The sequence below is a fragment of the Poecilia reticulata genome, chromosome 12 (genome assembly GCF_904066995.2).
Source record: "Poecilia reticulata chromosome 12, P_reticulata-male-v2, whole genome shotgun sequence".
Taxonomy (NCBI): Eukaryota; Metazoa; Chordata; class Actinopteri; order Cyprinodontiformes; family Poeciliidae; genus Poecilia; species Poecilia reticulata.
Window position 1 is genome coordinate 5,070,393 of NC_088841.1, and position 26,641 is coordinate 5,097,033.

The 26,641-nt window shown below is 40.2% G+C and overlaps 1 protein-coding gene across 1 annotated transcript in view; it reads right to left on the reverse strand.

The window, feature by feature from the left end:
* adamts6 (ADAM metallopeptidase with thrombospondin type 1 motif, 6) overlaps positions 1-20,650 on the reverse strand; it is a gene marked incomplete at its 5' end in the record, with an annotated part of 66,963 nt that extends 46,313 nt beyond the window's left edge. The window contains 3 exons of the mRNA XM_081613425.1: positions 8,424-8,531; positions 15,380-15,521; positions 20,307-20,650. Of these exons, the coding sequence (XP_081469551.1) occupies positions 8,424-8,531; positions 15,380-15,521; positions 20,307-20,650 (594 nt within the window). The remainder of the gene's footprint in view (positions 1-8,423; positions 8,532-15,379; positions 15,522-20,306) is intronic.
* Between the last annotated feature and the right edge of the window lie 5,991 nt (positions 20,651-26,641).

Sequence of the window (26,641 nt, forward strand, 5' to 3'; positions counted from 1 at the left end):
TGAATGCGTAAAGAAACAAACTTTGGTCAGTCTACAAATCTCGGCTCAGCTGAAGTGAACTCTGGTGCGGTTCAAATGGACATGTGAACACCACGCGAACAGGAGCAGCTTTTCCTGCTCCAAAAGCAGGAAGCTGACTATAGCACAAGGCATTCTGGGTAAAATTCATCCAAAACAAATGCCTGAGTGAACCACTAGCAGGAGAAATTGATCACAGTCTTTAGCTAAAGACAAAAGAGAAATCCTACAACAGCTAAAAAACTAATGCCACTCCATTTTTGTTTACATTTTGCGAAGAATGAAATCTTCTTTAGAGGTTTTCATATCGTTTCCTTCTGTGGTTCTTGGTGCAGCGCCACCACAGGTGAGGAGGTGAACAGTGTCTTTTTTTTGCCAGCTCAGATGCATCAACTGTGAAGCTAGCTTTAGGTATTACGGCTTTAAGGATGCTGTGACACAATGGAAAACAAAACACAAACTAATTCCTCGACTGGTTAACCATTAGCTGTCTGCAGTTTCCAAGTGGTGCAAAGCTAAAGGACTGTTTTCAGTTTTTTCATGAGTCTGGATTGCATTTGATCATATTAGAAAAACCAAATCTGAGCTGGAAGATTCCACACTGACTTTAATACAGCTTTGGATATATGAAACCTTAACTTTATCTGTCTAAACACTAAAAGTGGATTTTTAATTCTTTTTTTCATCAGATTTTCAACATCTGAGCTGAAGTCATTCCTTGTTTTTATCTCTTCAATAACATATTAAATATACTTTATCTTAATAAACCAAAAGTAAGCACATTTTATAAAAACTGGGTCTTACATAGTTGCTGTATTTAACAATAAGTAAATATTATCCAAAACTTTATGGGGTTTTATTGTCCTCATCTTTTCTCTTTTTTTCTCTCTCTACTTTTGATAAAGGTTGAGCGGTGCTTGTTGGAATTGGCAAAATGGAATAAAACAGAAACTCTTAAATCTTTGTTTTGTACCTAAATAAATGTTTAAGAAAATTTTACTTGGATGTAAAAATCTCTAATTCTTAAATTGTGGGCCAAGGGGCCAAACAAAATCATCCAGAGGGCCGCAAATGGCCCCCTGGCCACACTTTGGACATCCCTGGTTTAAGATGAGGTTCAATCTTCTAACCTAGTGGTACTCAACATGGGCGGTACCGCCCCCCTGGCGTTCAGAGGACGGCAGGGGGCGCTGGCAGAAATTTTTACAAAAGGGGGGGGGGCTGGGATGCCTTTGGGGGGCATTTGGTCGAAGGTAAACTTTACAAGTGCACAACAATGCCAGTTTAGACTTTGAGCAACTTGGTAAAATTGTATTGTGTAACATTGAATCATGCTTGGTTGCAACGGTATAGATGGCAGCTCTTCTTCTATTCAGTGTTTGTTAGCTTCTGTTAGCTTCTTGGTGCAGCTCCGTTCTCCTCATACTGGTAGCTTCACCGCATCAGTTCAGTGTTACACCGGCTGATGAAGTTGCTGTGATTCACTTTGTCTGGTATTTTTGTACATATGTTTTGGCAGTTCTGTGATCATGTCAAAGCAACAACTTATATTAAAAAGTGCTTTATTTCCATTTGAAAGCTGCCCGCTTCCATGGAAGGACAACAGAAAATCGCTCTTATAAACATTTAATTACTAAAATCACGATGCCCTGACTTTGTATCCCTCTGAAAAATGAACCCATTTAAATAAAGAAATCCCTCCATGGGTGATACCACGAGCGTTCATTTTATAGCGCTAACACCGGTGCTGTAAGTAGTCCGGTATGAAACGGGTGTGATAGAACAACGGTACCACAGCACTTTTAAATTTCAACAATCATAATACCGAAATTGTTTCCGTTGTTTTAAAAGGTTTATGTCAGTCTGCCTTTTCCCCATCGATACGCTTCCTGACTGCCCTGCACCTTAGGGGGTTAAAAAAAAAAAAAACAACAACACACACATTTCACAAAACTCTGAAACAGGTGAAGCAGGACATAAAACGGAGCGACGAACTAGATGTGAATTATGGCATAAAAACATAGAATCCGACGCTGAGCAGTGAAACATCAACACATAATGTGAAACACATGACGATTAGGCGGCGCAGCAGGTGATGAGTTTATTGATGGTGAGCGTCAATAAACGATAAAATAAATCTAGCAACAGGAAAGAAACTAAAGTGGACATAGCAATAAACCAAGAGAGGATAATACTAATAAAATGAAACTAAATGGAAATGAATGAAGAACAAAATGCAAGAATAAACTAAGAAACTAAACTAAATACAGAGGAATAAACTTGTATGGCAAGACCTTTTGATCAAAACTTAATACAGAGGACTGTATGGCAAGAATAAACAGACACTATTTCCAGATAAAAGTTAAAATGATATTGTTGAAGAGCCATGGGTTTGTTGAGACCATATCTAGTACTGAGAATAAATATATCTTACAGACCATAACAGTAAAGAACTGATCATTTATTTATGTTTTTATTAGATTTGATATATTTATCTCTTCAATATTATTTTTCATGTCAGTGTTGATGTCATGAGGCTGATGACTCCATGACTCTTTCAATTTGACTCATTAGGATTTGATTAAGAACCAGATTTGTTCTTTGTAATTTCTGTCCAGTAAAACTATTAATCTATAATCAATAGGTCTATATAAAGATATAATCCATGTTTCTGTCTCATATTTGTATGGCATTAAAAGGATCTGGAACTTTTGTTTTTCCACTGAAAGCTCTGGTTTGCACAATAAATGCCATGTGGGTGAAATTTTATGGATGATACTCTGATGTCCCATTCTCCTGAAGGCAGCACAGAGCTGCACCACCAGAAACCGACAGAAACACTGAAGAGGAGTAATAATTAATGTAGTTACAGTTCTATCATGTTTTAATGTTGCAGAGCTCAGTTGTTTTGCAAATAGTTCAAAGTTTAAACTGGCATGTTGAACATCTTTTATCTGGTCATTTTGTGGAATATTTAACAACTAGAAAATGACACAGAACAAGAATATTTTTTTCCACTCTGATTGACTGCTGTCAGGCCTACCAATTTTAACTTAAATGTTCATTGCATTTTTCGTAGACGCCTGTGAAAATAATTTCTATTCCCATGACTTTTTTGTTCACTGCTAAATTATTTTTGATGATAAATACAGAAACAAGCATAAAAATCAAAACATCTACAATAGTGATAGTAATATTAATAATAAAATAATAGTCAGTACAAAGTAGCCTGCAAATTCTTTGGTGGGGGGCGGTGAGGGACCTGGATAAAGGCTAGGGGGGCGCTGGCCCAAAAAAGGTTGAGAAACCATGTTCTAACCAGTCGTTATCTGTGGGTGATTTGTTGTGAAAAGAAACTGTGGAATGGTTGGGAGAGGAGTTCCTTTGGTTTGTTAGCAATAATCTTTATATGCCAAGAAAAAAACAACCATGTGCTGACTTACCCCTTTCTCTATGCTGCCAGTCTGGCACAGAGTCCCCTCTGCAGCCGGGATACTATTAGTTACACAGCGGTTGCTTTTGCTAAGGCACCAGAGCTCTCTACACACTTCCTAGGAAAGAAGGCAAAAAGCAAGTTGGTCAGAATAAATCACATCGGCAGACAGGGGGGCTGCGGGGGGCGAACTGTTGGGAAAAGAGTGAGGATGATTTATCATTGGATTTTTGTGGTTTTCCTCTTGGTGTTTTTCTTCTGCTGCCTGGCAGCTGTGAGATCAGCAAAAAAAGAAGACAAATGACAGAAATTCATCTATAAATCGACATTATTTGAGATGAAATCAGAAAGCGAGAGGAGTTGAGACCATGTCTCGTCTTCTGACATCAAGAGGCCATATGCTTTAGATCACAGTGCATCTTAAGCAATAAGCCAAGGGTCATCCAGTGCTCTTAATGTGCTTTTATGAGAAATGAAGAGTCAGCTGGATCAACAGCATGACTAACATTTTTGTTCCTTTTTTTCCGCATTTGCCTCAGAACCACATGGGAGCGTGACATCAGTTCAAGAAATCCCCATTTTGGCGCCTCATTAAGGGAAACCATGGGTGAGCAACGGGCCTCCCAAGTCTAAGATAAAGACAAGTTCCAAGCCCTGACAGACATCTGCAGCATTACTGAGCGGCAGGGCCAGACTAAGCTTTTCTGGGGCCCTACACAGATTTTCATTTGGGGCCCCTGTGCCAAAATGTCAACACCTGATGCTTAATCATTCATACGCAACTCTATGTGTGTAAACATACCTGTTATGATTCGCAGAAATGAGTGGTATTAAAGTGTGCCGTATTATTTTAATTATTTTGAAAGTAACATCTGCTGATAAACATTACATTTACAGTGAACAAGTTGACAAGTTTGACGTCTAACATTTCCTGAACTGTAGCAGATCCCAACAGCAGGAAGAGATTCATCTGTTATGTCTACCAACTATAAAAACAGAGAAATAGTTTTTCCATGGTATCATCCAATGTTACTTAAAAAAACTCATTTTTTTAAATAACATTTTTATTTAAAGAAACATATATATATATATATATATATATATATATATATATATATATATACACATATATATATATATATATATATACTGCTCAAAAAAAAAGGGAACACTTAAACACTTAAGTGAACACTTAAGCGTTCCCTTTATTTTTTGAGCAGTATATTATATATATATATATATATTATTATATATTATATTATATATATTATTATATTATATATATATATATATATATATAATGCAGTATTTATTTCCACTTCAGCTTTATGTTGTCTAGTTTTTATTCAAGTAAGTTTTTGTTAATGGAGACTAAGAATCCATTTTATTTTTGTTTTTGGTTGTTTTATTTAGTTTATTTTCCAGTGTTATGTGTTCTTTTGAAAATAAGGTGTATCTATCAGGAAATCGCATGCATTATTAGTATTTCCATTAAATCAGTGTCAAAAGGTCATCATTTATCGCAATAATTTTTTAGACAATTAATCGTCTAGCAAAATTTGTTATCGTGACAGGCCTAAGTGTAGGAAAATATTAGATGGTTTTAAAACGTAGCCAACGTGAATGCGTAAAGAAACAAACTTTGGTCAGTCTACAAATCTCGGCTCAGCTGAAGTGAACTCTGGTGCGGTTCAAATGGACATGTGAACACCACGCGAACAGGAGCAGCTTTTCCTGCTCCAAAAGCAGGAAGCTGACTATAGCACAAGGCATTCTGGGTAAAATTCATCCAAAACAAATGCCTGAGTGAACCACTAGCAGGAGAAATTGATCACAGTCTTTAGCTAAAGACAAAAGAGAAATCCTACAACAGCTAAAAAACTAATGCCACTCCATTTTTGTTTACATTTTGCGAAGAATGAAATCTTCTTTAGAGGTTTTCATATCGTTTCCTTCTGTGGTTCTTGGTGCAGCGCCACCACAGGTGAGGAGGTGAACAGTGTCTTTTTTTTGCCAGCTCAGATGCATCAACTGTGAAGCTAGCTTTAGGTATTACGGCTTTAAGGATGCTGTGACACAATGGAAAACAAAACACAAACTAATTCCTCGACTGGTTAACCATTAGCTGTCTGCAGTTTCCAAGTGGTGCAAAGCTAAAGGACTGTTTTCAGTTTTTTCATGAGTCTGGATTGCATTTGATCATATTAGAAAAACCAAATCTGAGCTGGAAGATTCCACACTGACTTTAATACAGCTTTGGATATATGAAACCTTAACTTTATCTGTCTAAACACTAAAAGTGGATTTTTAATTCTTTTTTTCATCAGATTTTCAACATCTGAGCTGAAGTCATTCCTTGTTTTTATCTCTTCAATAACATATTAAATATACTTTATCTTAATAAACCAAAAGTAAGCACATTTTATAAAAACTGGGTCTTACATAGTTGCTGTATTTAACAATAAGTAAATATTATCCAAAACTTTATGGGGTTTTATTGTCCTCATCTTTTCTCTTTTTTTCTCTCTCTACTTTTGATAAAGGTTGAGCGGTGCTTGTTGGAATTGGCAAAATGGAATAAAACAGAAACTCTTAAATCTTTGTTTTGTACCTAAATAAATGTTTAAGAAAATTTTACTTGGATGTAAAAATCTCTAATTCTTAAATTGTGGGCCAAGGGGCCAAACAAAATCATCCAGAGGGCCGCAAATGGCCCCCTGGCCACACTTTGGACATCCCTGGTTTAAGATGAGGTTCAATCTTCTAACCTAGTGGTACTCAACATGGGCGGTACCGCCCCCCTGGCGTTCAGAGGACGGCAGGGGCGCTGGGAGAAATTTTTAAAAAAGGGGGGGGGGCTGGGATGCCTTTGGGGGGCATTTGGTCGAAGGTAAACTTTACAAGTGCACAACAATGCCAGTTTAGACTTTGAGCAACTTGGTAAAATTGTATTGTGTAACATTAAAACATGCTTGTCTGCAACGGTATCGATAGCAGCTCTTCTTCTATTCAGTGTTAGTAGCTTCTGTTAGCTTTTTGGCGCAGCTCCGCTCGTGCTACTGGTAGCTTCACAGCATCAGTTCAGTGTTACACCGACTGATGACGTTGCTGTGATTCACTTTGTCTGGTATTTTTGTGCATATGTTTTGGCAGTTCTGTGATCATGTCAAAGCAGCAACTTATAATAAAAAGTGTTTTATTTCCGTTTGAAGCTGCCCGCTTCCATGGAAGGACAACAGAAAATCGCTCTTATAAACATGTAATTACTAAAATCACGATCTCACTTTGTATCCCTCTGAAAAATTAACCCATTTAAATAAAGAAATTCCTCCATGGGTGATACCACGAGCGTTCATTTTATAGCGTTAACACCGGTGCTGTAAGTGGTCCGGTATGAAACGGGGGTGATAAAACCACAGCACTTTTAAATTTCAATAATCAGAATACCGAAATTGTTTCCGTTGTTTTAAAAGGTTTATGTCAGTCTGCCTTTTCCCCATCGATACGCCCTGCACCTTAGGGGTTAAAAAAAAAAAAAAACGCGCACATTGCGCAAAACTCTGAAACAGGAGAAGCGGGACATAAAACGGAGCGACGAACTAGATGTGAATTATGGCATAAAAACAGAGAATCCGACGCTGAACAGTGAAAAATCAACACATGATGTGAAACACATGACGATTAGGCGGCGCAGCAGGTGATCAATAAACGATAAAATAAATCTAGCAACAGGAAAGAAACTAAAGTGGACATAGCAATAAACCAAGAGAGGATAATACTAATCAAATGAAACTAAATGGAAATGAATGAAGAACAAAATGCAAGAATAAACTAAGAAAATTAAATAAATACAGAGGACTGTATGGCAAGAATAAACAGACACTATTTCCAGATAAAAGGTAAAACAATATCATGGAAGTGCCATGGGTTTGTTGAGACCATATCTAGTACTGAGAATAAATATATCTTACAGACCATAACAGTAAAGAACTGATCACTTATTTATGTTTTTAATTAGATTTGATATATTTATTTCTTCAATATTATTTTTCATGTCAGTGTTAATGTCATGAGGCTGATGACTCCATGACACTTTCAATTTGACTCATTAGGATTTGATTAAGAACCAGATTTGTTCTTTGTAATTTCTGTCCAGTAAAACTATTAATCTATAATCAATAGGTCTATATAAAGATATAATCCATGTTTCTGTCTCATATTTGTATGGCATTAAAAGGACCTGGAACTTTTGTTTTTCCACTGAAAGCTCTGGTTTGCACAATAAATGCCATGTGGGTGAAATTTTATGGATGATACTCTGATGTCCCATTCTCCTGAAGGCAGCACAGAGCTGCACCACCAGAAACGACAGAAACACTGAAGAGAGTATGATTAATGTAGTTACAGTTCTATCCATGTTTTAATGTTGCAGAGCTCAGTCGTTTTGCAAATAGATCAAAGTTTAAACTGGCATGTTGAACATCTTTTATCTGGTCATTTTGTGGAATATTTAACAACTAGAAAATGGCAAGAATAAGAATATTGTTTCCACTCTGATTGGCTGCTGTTAGGCCTACAAATTAAGTTGAATGTTCATTGCATTTTTCGTAGACACCTGTGAAAATTATTTCTATTCCCATGACTTTTTTGTTCTCTGGGAAATAATTTTTGATGATAAATACAGAAACAAGCATAAAAATCAAAACATTTACAATTGTGATAGTAATATTAATGATAAAATAATAGTCAGTGCAAAGTAGCCTGCAAATTCTTTGGTGGGGGCGGTGAGGGACCTGGATAAAGGCTAGGGGGCGCTGGCCCAAAAAAGGTTGAGAAACCATGTTCTAACCAGTCGTTATCTGTGGGTGATTTGTTGTGAAAAGAAACTGTGGAATAGTTGGGAGAGGAGTTCCTTTGGTTTGTTAGCAATAATCTTTATATGCCAAGAAAAAACAACCATGTGCTGACTTACCCCTTTCTCTATGCTGCCAGTCTGGCACAGAGTCCCCTCTGCAGCCGGGATACTATTAGTTACACAGCGGTTGCTTTTGCTAAGGCACCAGAGCTCTCTACACACTTCCTAGGAAAGAAGGCAAAAAGCAAGTTGGTCAGAATAAATCACATCGGCAGACAGGGGGGCTGCGGGGGGCGAACTGTTGGGAAAAGAGTGAGGATGATTTATCATTGGATTTTTGTGGTTTTCCTCTTGGTGTTTTTCTTCTGCTGCCTGGCAGCTGTGAGATCAGCAAAAAAGAAGACAAATGACAGAAATTCATCTATAAATCGACATTATTTGAGATGAAATCAGAAAGCGAGAGAGTTGAGACCACGTCTCGTCTTCTGACATCAAGAGGCCATATGCTTTAGATCACAGTGCATCTTAAGCAATAAGCCAAGGGTCATCCAGTGCTCTTAATGTGCTTTTATGAGAAATGAAGAGTCAGCTGGATCAACAGCATGACTAACATTTTTGTTCCTTTTTTCCGCATTTGCCTCAGAACCACATGGGAGCGTGACACAGTTCAAGAAATCCCCATTTTGGCGCCTCATTAAGGGAAACCATGGGTGAGCAACGGGCCTCCCAAGTCTAAGATAAAGACAAGTTCCAAGCCCTGACAGACATCTGCAGCATTACTGAGCGGCAGGGCCAGACTAAGCTTTTCTGGGCCCTACACAGATTTTCATTTGGGGCCCCTGTGCCAAATGTCAACACCTGATGCTTAATCATTCATACGCAACTCTATGTGTGTAAACATACCTGTTATGATTCGCAGAAATGAGTGGTATTAAAGTGTGCCGTATTATTTTAATTATTTTGAAAGTAACATCTGCTGATAAACATTACATTTACAGTGAACAAGTTGACAAGTTTGACGTCTAACATTTCCTGAACTGTAGCAGATCCCAACAGCAGGAAGAGATTCATCTGTTATGTCTACCAACTATAAAAACAGAGAAATAGTTTTTCCATGGTATCATCCAATGTTACTTAAAAAAACTCATTTTTTTAAATAACATTTTTATTTAAAGAAACATATATATATATACACACATATATATATATATATGGTAATGGCGAACCAACCGGACATTGTGGTGGTGGATAAAGAACAGAGGAAAGCTGTTGTGGTGGATGTAGCAATACCAAGTGACTACAACATCAGGAAAAAGGAGCATGAGAAATTGGAGAAATACCAGGGCCTCAGGGAGGAACTGGAAAAGACCTGGAAGGTGAAGACCACAGTGGTGCCTGTGGTCATCGGGGCCCTCGGGGCAGTCACCCCCAAACTGGAGCAGTGGCTCAAACAGATCCCAGGAACAACATCAGACATCTCAGTCCAGAAATGTGCAGTTCTAGGCACAGCCAAGATACTGCGCAGAACCCTCAAGTTCCCAGGCCTCTGGTAGAGGACCCGAGCTCAGAGGATGAAACAGACCACCCGCGGAGGGTGAGAAGGGAATTTATATATATATATATATATAATATTATATATATATATATATAATACTAAAACATTTTTAAACATTTCAAAGTGACATTCTTAAATGTCACATTCTAATGCGACGTCACGTTGACAGCCATTGGTTTTAGCTGTGAAGTTGTCAACATAACTAACGTTAAATCTTAAATGCACGTGTCACATACAAAAGAAAAAGGGACGCAGTTCTTTGCTGCTAACCGTGAACACTATGACAACTAGATTTCATTGCATAAAAAGTTTGAATTTAAAAATTAGTGAGAGTGAGCGAAGTAGGTCAGCTATGCTAGCTTGACTTGATAATTTAACATGTAGATGTGCTGCAGATTGGTGTGTTTCGATTCAGTTAAAAAAGAAAAGGCAACTCACACACCAACTGTGACAGATCATCAGTAAAGCAAGGGTTTAATTAGCTGATCAACCACCACTGTGTTCAGACGGTCATTTATTAATAATTGCAAAATAAGCTCAAGAGCTTGAAAGCATAATACTGTAACAGACTGAATGCTCTGTGCTTGTGTGGTTTAATTAGCATGTTTTGGTGTTGAATCCTGATACACTAGTGAAGCTGTTGTCAGTCAGTTGCTACGGCAACGTTCTGTGTGTAGGATAAAGCCATCACCCTTGTGGTGTGGGATCCCTAAGAAGTGAGCAGCCGCTTCGCTCTCATATGCCTTGGGCCGGTTCTGCTGAGTAGTTCTGAAGCCTCGCTCCTAGAACCCGTATATTTGGATTTCCGCAGAAAAGGAGGCAGTACCAAGCTGCCCCCCCAAATGAATAACGGCATAAACGGATCATCCGTGCTACCAGAACAGCCCTGTTCAACCCTGCGTTAGATTTCCCATTAAGCCAAACTGGATTGCCCCCTATCTCTTGACTTCAAAGGCTTTTTTACAGGACAGTTGTAAGCGGGCAAATGAAAGAGTTACGGCTCGAAGCATAGATCCTGAGCCCTGGGGTCAGTAAATACGCCCGCAGCTCCCTGAGCCTGTTCATATTAAATAAAGCAGCAAACTGACACTCTCAGGTTGCAAGTTCTCCCCTTCTGCCAGCTGCTTTCAATAAGCCACTGCGCTGCTCCGTTCACCATCATCAGCCACACTTAAAGGTCAAGCTGTCCAGACCTCAAAGAATGGGGATGAGCGCTAGGACGGATTTATGCTAGCTGACGACAACCTGACGATAAAAAAAGACTTTTCTAATACAGCCATCAAATGCTGTTTGTTTTATTTTAAAGGTTTAAGTTTCCACTGCACTTGGGAAGATCTCCCATCTATGCCGGTAAGCTTCCAGTGCGACTCAACGATGAGACGGATCCACGAAGCTAAATTACTGCTGTAAAAAGACCCAAACATCCTCTCTTGACGACTGTAATGCTTTTCCCACCTTTGACGCAGTCTCAAGCTGAGATTTAAAGTCCGTGACGATCCCCCGGTGCTCAGTCATCAACATGGATGCGTTTAGTTAAAGCCTCTAAAGCCCATACTCAGTGAAATATTGCAGCCGTGTTGGTCTGCACCAGTGTTTCCAAACTTCGTTGGGCAATTCCCCACCAAAATACCAAAAACACAAAGTAATGTACTGCCTCTTAATTCTTCAGCTCAAGAAAGGTTTGCTTTTTCATTGTGGTAGATTTTAACAAACCTTTATTTCCTTTCATGTATGCACCCTACTGGGCATGCCGATCAAGCCGGTTCTAGCTAGCCTCAAAGAAATTAAATATTTCATGTTCTTTAAATTTCAATCTACAGGTACAGGCTAGTCTGGCCACTGCCTTCCGACACAATTCCGCTCAACTTTAATCTCTTTTCACAGGATGTTCTGGAATTTCTCCCATTGATTTGGATTGTCTCTGGTAGAATTTCAACCGGGTCAATCAGTCAACAGAAGGAGAGGTCATGATTGCCTTTCTTCGCTGATTTAGAATTGTAGTCTGCCTGTAGTTTTAGCGATGGCGGCAGAAGAAGTGAACGAAGCCATTCATTCAATCCAGTCCGTGATGGCCACGCCCCCAAATGCTGAATTAACATTAAAGGCTGCCTCTCTTTGGCACTTCTCTCATCGCAGTGGAGGACGGTTACTGGCAGTGCAGGTGACTTCCAGTAAGTGTCATAACGCCCAACTGGTGAATTACATGCATCACAGCTAAACGTTAGCATTGTCAGTCTCGAATATCACTTGGTCTGACCTTGGGGTGAAACCGCTGAGACATCAACTCCTGAGATATCCATCTTAAATATTTGGCTGCTAATTTTCTAATTATTTTTAAAATCTTATCAAAGTAGCAAGGATGCAGGATCGTCTCCAGTACTTCCTTGGCATCTCTTTAAAAACTGTAGGCAATAATGATTCAAATCAACACATAAATTTAGTCTTATATGCCGGGGCTGTTATTATTTACAAAACATACATCAAATTATTTTTATTTCATTGTGACAATGGGACAGGCTACAGCGATATTCTGCCGTCCATCGACATAAAGCAAACACGCCACAGTGTTATTTTCCTTCCTCTGACCTCCAACTTGCACAATAATTTAAAGGGAACAAAAAGTAAAGCACACATAATTAAAATGTGCTAGGATGATACTGGGCAGATGTCAGGCTGCTGTTTTTTATTACACAGTTTCATGAGATCATGTTTGTTTGAATCCCAAACAAAACGAAGAAGACAGCCAAGCGGGTTTTCGTTCCGTTAAATCTTACACGTCTGAGTTATGTGTGACAACGCACAAACAGCTCATTCCCACACCTCTGTAATTTATAGGCTAAAAGAAAAAAAAACTTTGTAGAAGAAAGTTCCCAACAAAAAAAAAAAAAAGAGAAACTGTAAAAAAAGTATCTCTTTGCTTATTTAGAGCTAAATTTACCTTTTTCTTTCTTTGCTAATAAAATATGAAATACTGACGGGCCTCACTTTATCATTCTTCATTTAAGCAACTCTGCTTTATTTATCCACGCGTGGCAGTACATTTTTTACGCAGAAGATTAATGAACGTAGTGCAGATTTCTGGATGTAATTTTGCCTTTTTCTCCATCTTTAACCCTGCAAATCATTTTTTTCCCTATTATTTCACACACTGAGCCAGAGGAATGAAGTGTTAGGCAACATCTTTTACCAGTGAAATACTGCAACCATAAAATGACTCTGCACATTTATTTATGCATATATGGGCAAGATGTAAACTACCAGGTATCGGGTAATATAATAGTATAAGAACAATAAAAAAACAGTTAATAGTTGGTGTTTGATCCACAGTGTTTGATCCATTATAATTTGATTTCCATAATAAACCTCCAGTCTAGCTGTGGATCGTCTCCATAACTGCGTGTCTGTCATCCTGATCTAAAACCACAATTATGAGCTTAGAGGAAAATAACGGGACGTCATTTGGAGTCTGTCGTAATATGCTGTCAGATATTTCTTTCAATAAAATGAAATAACCCAGATAATCTCTCATGTTCTTAGCAAATCCCTGTTTAGTGGAGATTAGTTGACTTTTTTTCCCTGGTTTGTGCCAAAAATATTTATGTAATGACCAGCAATCTGGGTCCACTTGTTGAAAAGTCTTCACATTTTGCCATGAAGTTGCTCTTGGTTTTTGACTGCCCGTTTCAAAGTCATACAGAAGGTGGACTGAGAGTTTAATTATTTAGTAACTTTTACAGCCTTGAAAACAAATAAAAATAATTATTAGACACATTTATTTCCCACACTTTCAATGTTAAATCTGCTAACCTTCTGGATTTGTAGGAACATTTTCAAATGGCTGTTTAACAATTGACCCCAGTTTGTTAGGATTGGTGGATGAAATCCATCCCTGCTTAAATAAGATGTGGAGTCCGCAGGGAGCCATTTGGGACCACTTTTGTTTCTCATTCATATTACTGATGTGTCTGGAACTTTAGTTTCCTTATTTCCTGTACTGATACCAATCTGTTAGTTTTTTCTAAATGTTTCCTGGTATCGATGGCTAGAACTGATGTAGAAAAAATATTTGAAGTGCAAAGAAGTTAATGCTTCATGTAAATAAATATAAAGTCCTTTATAACTATTACCATAGCTTATTTATTGTATCTTTTGCAATAATCTATTTTTGCATAATTGTGATATTTGACTCCATGTGTGATCATTCAGTGTCGTTATTTAATTATCTTTAAGATCTTAACCAGTATTTAACTCGTGTTTTCATTTCTTAAATGAACTGTTTTCCAGGCTTTATCTTTAGTTCATTTGAAACCTTATTATGAAAATTTGTAATGACACAATCATAAGACTAGACAGGAGCCTGTATCATGAGGTCATTGGTGTGTGATGGTTTCTTCCAACTCAAGTTACAGAACTGGAAAAGTCATCCTGGATGAGAGGAGAAAGATCTTCAAAGAAGTCCAGCTGCCTTCATTTAAAACTGTCAAGACTTTTTATTTCCTGGATTACTGAGGGTCTACACCAACATATTGCAAAAATCTTACTGTTAGCGTGTATAAAATAGTTTATTTTATACGTTTTAAGTTATGTAGCCTGTTAAATTTCGTGCCATACAAGCTCTGAAATTTAAACTACTGCTTAGCCAGCGGTAGCTACTTTGTTGTCACAGGAGGCTACATCCAATCACATATTCATCTATGTGATTGAATAGTTACCTGTTGCTTAGTATCGGTAACTAAGCAACCTTCTTATTCGCCAGTTGAATAAGAAGGAGATTACTCATGTGCACAGGCTAGCAGCTAGCATGCCTTGTCTGGTCACCCACTTCCTCTGATTACCTCCTGCTTCCTCTGCTGGCCATTAGCATGGCTAGGCTAGCGATAGCATTGGATATGTTGTCAACAAGCATTCCTGGGTTAGTCACCCGTGACTTGTACAAGCAAGGATCATATATTACAGCCATTGACGTGTCATTTCTATAGTTTACTGGAACCTAAAATGTAATCGATTGTCTAATGCCTGACAGTTTCCCAACAGTTTTAATTTTGCTGCCGTTACCACAACATAAACAAAACCAACATGGATCTGTTAAATGTTTTATTGTCAAGCTGAGTTGAGTTTGACTTTTTGGATGTAGTGTAATAAAAAAAAACTGGAAGTTATATACAAAAAGTAATTACATTTAAAACAAAAGCAAGCAAAAGAAGAGCAGCAGTGAAGTATATTTACACGCTCAAATGAGCGGGTAGAAGAATAAACTTATTTTTACACCAACCCCTTACTGTTCATTTTAGCTTAATGAATGGTAATTTAGCTAAGAATAAGGGATAAAATGCTTGTGTAGAATCAGCACCGAGATGTTATGGCAACATTTTTTGCTCTACAAAAATAACCATAACTATAATTGGTGTTTTAACATAAAAGTGATATTCTGGAGGGTCAGGAGGAGGGAAATGTTTAGATGTTTTAAAATTATTATTCTCAAAGCATTACTGCATCGTGTCAGACGCTGCATTCTTACCCCATACTTGCATTGACGCGAGGAGGTTCCGTACTGGAAGCGACACTGCTCATCGGCGTCGTACACCTGCCCCGGGGCCACGGTCGGATACAGGAAATCTTGTTTTGGAGGCTCGTTGTCCAGACACGTTCCCCGACCTGAGCTGTCGAAAAGACAAACCTACATTAGGACTGTTTCCAACACGAAGGAGCCTTTCGCTGCAGCCGGGACCCAGCACACCTCGCCTGCTGCCGCTTGACTCATGTGCTTTAACTATCAAACCACCGCGGCGGGACGCTTGTCAGAGGTCCAAAATAATATGTCATTAATGTCGATATTACACACCGACGCCTAATAATCAAAGGGAAGAGACGCACAAACAGCAACGTTCCACCGGAGGCAGCAGGAAGGAACTGACCGGCACTCTCTGATTACACGGCTCTTTGATATGATACTGTGTATGTCTCTGCTTGGACCGTATCCATGGAGGAGCCAATAAAATGGCAACACAGGCTGAGAGAGAAAGATGTGGAGTGGGTTCAAAGTTGTGCGCTCACACCTGAGTGGGACTTAAACCTCTGTATGAGTTACATGAACAAACGGCGTCATGGAGACCGAGGAGAACAGCGGGCAGCTCGGGGAGAAAGCAGTGGCGATGTTTGAAACGGTTTCTAAGGCTCTGAGTGTCTGAAAATGAAAGGAGAATCAAAAGGGTGATCATTTCCCTTTGCAGGACTGGTTGTTTTTCTCGTGTTTCTACCTCTTTCTACCAAATTCTGGAGAAAAAAAGTCTGGTGCGTTGGTTTCCAGGGGAATTTTATTCTCGGAAACTTCAGTTTCCGTTTTATATCCTGTTTTGTTTGTTTCGGGTTTTTTTAGATATTCAAAATGTTTTCCAGCTCCATTGGCAAGTGTTTGTTAGTAATTAAAGTTCATTGATCTTTGAGAGGACAGGCTGGAGGGACTATGTCTCTCAACTGGCCTGGGAACGCCTTGGGGTTCCCCCGGAGGAGCTGGAAGAAGTGGCTGGGGAGAGAGAAGTCTGGGCCTCCCTTCTGAAGCTGCTGCCCCTGCAGCCCGATCCCGGATAAGAGGCAGAAAATGGATGGATGGATGATCTTTGAGAGGGTGAACTTTATTTTATTATGCCATTACCATACTTAAATAGTCTCAAGATAACAATATTATCGTTTATCGTGATCATTTCTGATGCAGTTTGTCGTCCGGCAAAAAATTTGGGACAAAGTTTATCACTATAATTTTATAGTGATAAACTAAAATATTGTTCTTTTGAAACCACTTAAAACGAATATAATAATAATCATAATAACGACCATAAAATTTAAGAACATTTAACAATGTTCAGTATCCAAAATTACATTTAAAAAAACAATAATCATTCAGCTTAGACGGGGAAAACTGGAAAAAGAAACTGTCTACTTTGTAGTATCAAAATGATTCTCAAAATTCAACAATATTAAATGCAAGCATCTTTTTAACAACCAAATGAAAATGACTGCGCACATTTTATTTTATGATACAAATAATGGATTTATTGCTTACTGGGAAAAGCTTACATACATTCTATTGCTTCTGTCCCTAAGAAGAAAGTAAAACACGCAACCAGTCCAAATTTTATTTAATTGTTTTCAAGAAAGGAGAACCAACAGACCAGAGAATAACTCTGCATCTTGTCCATCGAAGGAATCAATCATCAATGAGAGAAACCCAGATTCTCTGTGCGCTCTGGGCCGACTCCGTGGAGAGAGAGAGAAAATAATCACGGCGTCAACATGACCGCTACTATCTGACGTAGTCGCCAAGGCTTTCTGTCTGCTGTGCTCGGCCAAATTCATTAGAATAAGCAGAGATATCCTCTAATAAGCAGCAGAGTCAACAATCAATGAGCTCAGCGGGGTTCATTCATGTCACTACAGAGGTGGCAGCGCCGGGACCAGCGGGATGATTCATCCAACCAAAAACCATGCAGGAAAAAAAAACAACACTAAAACTGAGTTCAATAGACTTCCTGATCATGGAGATTTAAAACAAACTGGCAGGCAAATTTAGAGAATATATGACTCCTAAAATGTGAGTGAGCATATTCATAAAACATCCCTACAAAACAGCAAAAAAAACTCTTGTTCAAGCAAGATGGGGAATCTAGGCCAATACCTCAGCCAGAGTTGTTTACTTGGCAGAGACGCCTGCGCGACATCCAACGCTCCGATTGAGAGAGCGAAACCGAGGATAATTAGAGTTTACACACACAACTCTTTTGTGAAACGCTGAAAAGAAACGGCAGTAAAAACCCAGAGCAGCCTAAAAACAAGCTCATATATTTCCAGGTATGGTGGAGTTCAAGTAGACGATTATTCTCCCCAACGACAAAAGTTTCTATCGTTTCGAGCCGTTATCCGCTTTCAGAAAAATACTTTTACGTTGACGACGTGCGCTGTGCAAAGGCGACCCACGGTACCAGTAACAATGGTCTTCAGTGTGGAAGTTGTTACTGTGGGAAAATGAGCCAAAGTTAGATATTTGCCAAAAAGATTTGATTCAGAACAACGTAGGATGGAAAGATGCGTTGGACTGAAAGGTGTCAGTTTATAGAACAATCTTTAACTGCATTTAAAAGAAATTTGAAAATAATAAAACTATGTGGCATTGAATAATCTGATATTTTGTTGTGTATTTTTTATACACTATCATGTGAATTACTATTCAGAGTTGAGTAGCTAATACTCTACATGTGAAAAGGTGACAGATGTAAAGTTTTACTAAATATACACACATATATAAATACACACTAGAGGTGTGCCGATCGATCTGCCACCGATCATAATCGGCCGATTTCCGTGAAAAAGTGTATGATCGGTGATCGCCGATCACGGTCTCTTGTTGCCGATCACACAAACCGATCACCTGCTTCTCATTTCGCAGCCTGCCTGTGCAGCTGGTCTCCTCTTTCCTTCACTCTGCGCAAACGTGCAGCAACAAATCCTAAGCGATGTGGAACTATAACGCACTGAGTGAATGGGGAAGTTTGCGTGTTGCGGCGGAAAATTTAAGCACATGGGGTGAATCACGTCAAAATGCATCAACACAACGAATCTAATATGGCATTAATACAATGCGATACTTGACAGAGTTTGGCTACATCAAGGCTCACTGCAGTTAAAAAGACATATGGAGGATCAGATAGCAGGTAAAGCAGCACACAGCTACAAACACTCACCCGGATTAACATGACGGTCGGAAAGCTAAACAAATAACCCGCAAAATTATTTAAGCCTTCGAGCTGCGATGTAAGACTCTGGTTCTGTTCTCGCTGTTGAACCGCTGCTACGCACTACAGGTAGTAATATTTCACAGACGGAAAGCCGCTTCTGCTCCACCTGGTAGTGACTCTCACACTGAACCTCTGCTTAAAGCTGCAGCGTCTAACCTAAAAAAAGACATTTTACGTACGTATTAAAACTTTTGCTGTCCTAACATGAGACAGATAACTCTAAAAAAATAATCGATCTCCTCCATGCTCTGCATAATTACTTCGCTCAGTCAGAAACAGCCCCTCAGAACTAGCAGTAATCAGCTAGCCGCCATGCTATCAGGAAGTTTTCATTCAGTAACTCTGGATTGTTTATTGTAATGGATCCTGTATTTGCCTTTGAATTTATACTTGAATTTTTTTGGCAATGTTGAGAGGTTTTATTTTGGCTCTTTGCATTATTTAGCCTCTTCAGAGCCTTCATATGTTATCAGTCTGTTAAAGATAGTATTATTGATAGCAGTACAATTTGCACAATGCCTGTTTTGTTTAGTTTTCTTCTTGGAAAAAGTTATTAAAAAGTTTTTGCCTAAATTAAGGTGAATTCATGGTTCCTTTTTCCACATAATGTAACCGGTAGAGCTTATGACTAAAAAAATAATAATTATGTGATCGGTATCGGTGATCGGCCCTCATGGGGGATCGGTATCGGTAGGAAAAAACCTGATCGGCACATCTCTAATATATATATATATATATATATATATTTTTTTTTTTTTTTTAATTATTGTTCCTTTTTCTAATTTTCATTATTGTGATCCATCCATCTATCCATTTTCTCTACACCCTTGTCCCTTAGTGGGGTCGGGAGGGTTGCTGGTGCCTATCTTCCATCTACGCTACAATGATCAAGCTTTCACAAAAACTACTATTATTACACTTTAGGCAATAAAATTTTTATTTTCTTATTTAAACATTATTATTTATTTGCATCTTTAATTATATTTCTAATGTTGAATAAAAAAGGGCTAAAGTGGTTAAATGAAAAACCAGCAGAATGTGTCAATTTTTAAAAATCTGATTAATCAGTTAATCGTCCGAATAATCAATAACTGAAATAAATAGTTGTAGCCCTCAGCTATGCATATCTAAATGAGTGAAGGAAATCAATTAATCTGTTAATCAATTAATCAATCTCACGGAAAGTTCAAGAGGGCAAATGAAAAACCCGCAGAATGTGCCAATTTCAAAATCCAATCAATCGATTAATCGTCCTGATAATTGATGACTAAAATAACTGTTAGTTGCAGTCCTAAGCTATTGATATTTACAGAGTGAATTAAATAAAAATGAAAGGAAAGTGGTCAGAGGGTGCACATTCTAAAGGGGAAAACCCTTTGAGTGGATCTTGCAGCGGAACTTGAAAAGCGCCTTGAAGTCACGGGTGTCCAGGAGGACGTCTGGTCTGTGAGCGAGTGGGGTGGGAAGAGAGAGACCCGCCGAGGAACGCTAGGGGCAGCCGAAGGCAGCAGGTTGTAAACCGAGACATCTGGGAGCAAGCAGGAAAAACATCCAAGCACCTTTTTCCTCTTCGGCTCAGAACGCACACACACACACGCAGGCAAGGGCCAGCCCACTCAGACAGTCCCACGGGGGGAGCGACCATCATCCACTTACTCGAGAAAGCTGGTGATGTAGTCTTTGCTGCAGGCGGACCAGGAGAACGGATTGGTGTTGGCCGTTATGTGGGCGGCCATCAGCTTGGCCATCTCGTGGCCCTTGGTGCCGCAGGAGTTGCCGATGCCATCGTGGTTCATTCCGAAGCTGAAACACACAAAACAGGAAGGTGAATGAGCGCAGCCAGGAGCGACCACAGGCCTTTTCCTGCAAACACACACACGGAGAGAGACAGAGACAGAGACAGAGACAGAGACAGAGAGAGAGAGAGGAGCTCCAGGTTGCCGATAAGAGGAGGACACATCCACCTCTGTGGAGCTCTGAAACAGATGTGGTGGCAGGGTTCAGGGGTCAAACCTTGTCTGGGCAGCTCAGCGGTAACCAAAAAAAAAAAAAAAAATGTTCTAATCACTGCTCGGATGCCTGCCTGTCAATCAGCGCCTGCAGGTCTGAGCAGGTCGCCGGGAAGCGGCGGCCGCTGCAGAGAGGACGCAGGAATCCTTTGGATCCGAGAACAGAAAAATCCCCAAACAGCTTGTGTTCAGACGTGAAAGGATTTATGTCGAGAAAAAAAAAAATCATCATCATCAAATAACCAAAAGCCTTATCTGTCTGGAAAGAAAATTGAACGACAGAGCAGGATGTCAAATCAGACTTTTAGGAGCACAAATCAGGTCTGATGTATATAACAAACGCGACCGCATCGCGCAGTCTCAAGCTGTTTTTCTAAGCCTGGCGTTTATGACATTTTACCCAACTCTGGAAATAAATCAGGCCGGGTGAAGCCCACACTAAGAGGCGCATGTTTTTTTTTTATTTTAATTTTTTTATTTTTATACATCCTCCAGAAGCTGAGACTATTTTTACAACCGCCCTGCAACAGAGGCAGACGCGAGACTTAATAAAGAAAATCACCATCTTGCTGACCTCTCCCCGACATGGATGGATACGTAGACTAATACATCATCATTATTATTGTCATTATTTTGGGTTTTTTTGCTTTATATTCAGGTGGAAAGAAGCAGAGATATGTAGTTGGGAGATACGTCGGCAGCAGCAGGAGGTGACGTTTGTTTAGGAGCGAGGAGTCGGAGTTGTGAAAAGGATCAAAGGTTTTTAGGGACGACCCGAGGCCAGCTTCACCTGACTGACATGGCCTGGAAACCTGACTCCAGCTCATAACACAAATATCCACAGGTCCTGTGTGGAGTTTACCGCAAGTGAGCACACCAGTCATGTTGAGTAGCATTTTTGGTAACCTGGCCACTGCCTTCCTGAGCTGCTCAGTTGGGGCTTTCTCAGAAGGGAAGTCGTGAGAAGTAGTGAACGATGACGTTGATTTTCTGCGCCGTTTTGGAGATTTAGTCTACGGCCGTGGAGGAAGTGAACAAAGATGTTCAGTCCGTCTTGAACGGGTTTCCAGATATTGAGTTACCTTTAAAAGCCGCCTCGTTCGGTTCGTGGAGGACGGCTGTTTGCAGAATCGGCAAATATAAATACTACAGAATGTTAATATCTCCTAACTCTGGCAATTGGAGAGACGTCGGCATGGACTGCAAACCAAAGTACTGGAGAAGCTCAAATTTGCACCTGATGATTGGGCAACATGAGAAATCAGGGCGAGCCCAAAAACAGCCATGATTGCCTGTACTAAATTTCAGAGCAATCCATCAAACTCCAACCTGCTGCTGTTCAATGTGACATGAAGAACGACAGCTGTTCACGAGTTCCCGGGCAAGATCCAGTCACAGAATCATCTAAGGCAGGGGTCCCCAAACTTTTTGCTGTGAGGGCCACATAACTTTTCCCTTCTCTGGTGGGGGGCCGGAGTCAGTTTGTAACAGAAAAAGTGTTACATGTTTATCACCTGCGCTGCCGGAAATTGTTGGAGGGAGGCGGGGGGGTTCCTCGATTGATTTTTACCCAGTAAGCACATGGGCAAAAACCGTTAGTGAAACGGTCACTGGGACTGACTAGTATATATTTCATTGAGGGAAACCTGGAATGCGGCGTTCATAACAAACACGTGTGTTCATCTGCTCTACCGCTAGCAAACAACCGTACTGATTAAGAAACATAAAAGTCAAGCAGTACCCTAAAAGTCCAACAGATGGCAGCAATGCGCCATGCAAAACAAAACACCTACAGTTTACAGGACACACTTCCTGCTAAAGAGCACCCTGGTGGTTGAAGAAAAATCCACATATAAACCGGAAAATACAATATATGAAAAAAAATCTGAATGCTCTCTGGTATTGTTCGGAGGGCCGGACCAAATGTGGCGGCGGGCCGGATCCGGCCCGCGGGCCATAGTTTGGGGACCACTGATCTAAGGGGACAGTCCCGGATTTCTGGACTTTAATGACTCATCGCGTGTACAAACGTATTCACGTGCGATTTTAATTGTTTTTCTTATTTAATGGAAATACTGAGAAAGTTTCTGTGTAGGCTGCAGTCAGCAGAGATGTTTGGCTGTAATGCACAACAGCATGTTCAGAGATATTTTATCTGAACCAGCTAATCAGTAGAGGGGTGAAGTGAAGAGCTGACAAATTGGGTTAAAGCACGAGAGCAGAGGGCAATGTCGCAAAGAAGAATGAGTCAAACCTTCTGAACAACAATCTGACAGACGGATGAAGTCAAATAACTGAGTTATTGCTCCAAAATGGACTTCAACAACATCTGGAACTGAAACTTACCAAAGACTATTCAGAGAACAAGCTTTAAAATCTAGTACAAAGGTATAACAATCAGCTGACCTGAATGGGTTAATAATAAAGCAAAGAAATTCGATGGACGTTTATGTAAAAACACAAAAGAAGTCAATGCAATGCTCACAGAGACAAAACATACAACAGGACAATATCCTATGTTTCTTTGAAAGTCTGTTTAAGGTTGTATTCACACGGACTTCCGGTTTGGCGATGTAGAAGGAGGAAGCAGGGTGAAGGAGCTCCCAGCCAACTTTCCTTAAATTACCTTAAAACCGGAGTTATATATTTCTATCAAGCACCGGACTGACAGAAGCATTGTTCCTGTACCTTCGCGACGTTATAATGGCTAGCGATAATCCTAAACAACAAAAGCTTTCTACTTCAACCAGGCGAACGACTAGCCTAGCTAGCAAGGTAGCCTTAATGGCCGCGGCCTCCACCGACATCGAACCACCTGGCGAAAGTAAATGCGGAGATCCTGTTTCCATGTCCCAACTGGTCACAGAACTATCCAAGCAGCGGAACAACTTTAAAGAGGATGTGGCCTCATTAATTCAAGAGTCGATTCGGCCTCTACAAGCGTCGGTGGACGGACTCCGGGACGAAGTTGGCTCTTTTCAGGGCCGCCTTGTAGCAGCGGAAAGCCTGGCGGGCGATAACTTTCAACGCATTTGTGAAGCTGAAACTGTCGTTAAGACTCTCCAGACCCAAAACGCAATCTTGCTGGAACGCCTGGAAAACCTGGAAAATCGATCTCGCAGATCCAATCTACGCATACTTAACATACCTGAAGGCAGTGAAGACGGCCAAGATCCAACCAAGTTTATCTCCAAGTTGCTAAAGGATGCTATGGGGGACGACATATTTCCTTCTCCCCCGGAATTGGAGCGCGCGCACCGCACAGCTGGACCCAAGCCCGCAGCAGGACGACCACCGCGGCCCTTCATCCTTGCCTTCCATCGATACCGGGAAAAGGAAGCTGCTTTAAGATGGTCCAGGCAGCATGAAGTAAAGCATCAGGGAACCACCCTGAGAATATATCCAGATCTCAGCATCGCTCTTGCAAAGAAAAGGTCGGCATTCAATGACGTTAAAGGAGCTCTCTACCAGAGAGGTGTGTCGTTTCGTCTTCTTTTTCCTGCCCGTCTTAAAGTCACGTTTAAAGGAGAAACCCACTGGTTTGAAACGCCGGAGGAAGCCCGGGCGTTCTACGACCGCTGCGTTGCAAAATAAACAAACACCTGATGGCAGACTTTATCTTTTGGTGGGCTGCGGGGTGCCCAGGACACAGCAAAGATGGAGAGGACGGAAAAAGAGGGCAAAATAATCCGGGAAAGAGGTAATGATGAGGAATTACTGAGTTATGGGTTGCACCTGCATACTCTGCATTGAATGACTGGATTAAACAATATTTCTGCTTCGAGTAGATGCACCGTTTTTCTCATAAGGGGCATACATTCACATATCTAATTGTATAATAGTAGGTTATTGGTTTAAGTGTTTGTTGCCTTGTTCTATTCTAATGTCTGTTGTTGGCTCTCATAATTTAGTGAATTTTAGCCCGAAATCCACATTCATAATGGCGTTGGTTATTGTATAAGTGTCCCGTGGAGCCTTTATTACCCACTGTTTTATAGTTGCTGGTGCTGTTTTAATTCATTGTACTAAGTGCGTAACTCCTGCACGCTAAGTTAATTGGGAACCTTCCAAAGTCAGTTTGGGACAGTGAGTGTGGCCTATCGGAAGACATACGAGGTGTTTAAGGGAAGCAGTTGGCTTCATCAAGAGAAGCAAGGATACAGCTGGGGTGGGTTCTAATAAGGGTTGGGTTCAGTGCTGCTTTTTTCATTCATACAGCTGTTTTGTATTGTTTTTCTACTTTATTTTTATCACAAGCTTGAACATTGTGGATAATGAAACCATGTACTGCCTGGTGGGGCTGGTGGGCCGGGACGGGTATAGGATCGGATTGTCATGGCTGACGTGTGTAACGGCGGTGTACGAGGGGTTGCCTCAGCAGGTCGCTTTACTAGTTGGAACGTGAAGGGCATGAGAGGACCAGTGAAACGGCCTAATATTTTTGCCCACCTTAAAAAAAAAAACAGAAATAGCATTTCTACAGGAAACCCACTTGGTCTCTGCAGACCAAATAAAACTTAAGAAGCCTTGGGTGGGACAAGTTTACCATTCACAATTTAATACAAAAGCAAGAGGGACAGCAATATTAATACATAAAAATGTACAGTTTACGTTAAGCAAGTCCATATCAGACCCACAGGGCCGATATGTTATAGTATCTGGCTCCCTATATAATATTCAAGTTATACTTGCTTGCATTTATGCTCCCAACTGGGATGACCCCACTTTCATATCCAAGTTAATCTCTGCTTTACCAAGTATGAATTCTCACCGTTTGATATTGGGTGGTGACATAAACTGTGCAATGGATCCGACCCTAGACCGATCCAGTTCTAGATTGTCACCTCCATCAAAGATGGCTCAGGCTTTGGGAGTATTCATGAAGGAGGTGGGCTGCATAGATCCTTGGCGCTTTTTGTTTCCAGATAATAGGGAGTTTTCTTTCTTTTCACATGTCCACCAGTCATATTCAAGGATTGATTGTTTTTTTGTAGACAAAACTCTGCTGCCCTTTGTCAAGAAGACTGAATATTCTGCTATTGTAGAGTCTGATCATTCACCAGTAATATTGGACTTGGCCTTCCCACTTAATCAAACTCAGCGCCCCATCTGGAGATTTGACTCAACTTTGTTAGCAGATGAGAACTTTTGTGAATTGATGTCAACCGTCATAGATAATTTTTTGCTTGAAAACAAATCAGACTCTGTATCACCCTCCGTCCTGTGGGAAACATTAAAAGTGGTAATTAGAGGTGAAATAATATCTTACACTGCAACACGTAACAAAATTAGAAAAGCAAGGCAGGAACAACTTATGAGTTCTATGCTGGAGCTGGACCGCAGGCATTCAATGACACCCTCCCCCGAGCTATACAAAGAGAGACTTTGTTTACAAATGCAATACAATCTTATATCAACGCAGGAGGTGGAACAATCCTTGCTTAGATCCCGAGGCTTTATATACGAGCACGGTGAGAGGGCGGGCCGCCTTCTGGCCCACCAACTCAAAAGTCGGTCGGCAGCTCAGCTCATATCACAGATCCAAAAGACCTCTGACGAGCAAACTGTTGATCCAGTTGAAATAAATCAAGTCTTTGAGAAATTTTATTTTGATCTATACTCATCACAATTCCCAGAGGATAAGTCAGACATGTATGATTTTCTAGATGGGTTGGATATTCCGGCTATAGATTCTGTTAAGAAGAGGGATATGGATAAGCCCCTCACTCTTATTGAAGTCATCAGTTCTATTTCAGCAATGCAGAGTGGCAAGGCCCCCGGCCCAGACGGTTATCCAATCGAATTCTATAAAAAATTCTCATCCAAATTAGCACCTCTTTTACTTGAAATGTTTAACCATTCACTGGATCAGGGAACCTTACCACAGACCCTTACAGAAGCTAACATTATACTTTTACTGAAACATGGTAAAAATCCAACAGACTGCGCTTCCTACAGGCCCATATCACTCCTAAATGGAGA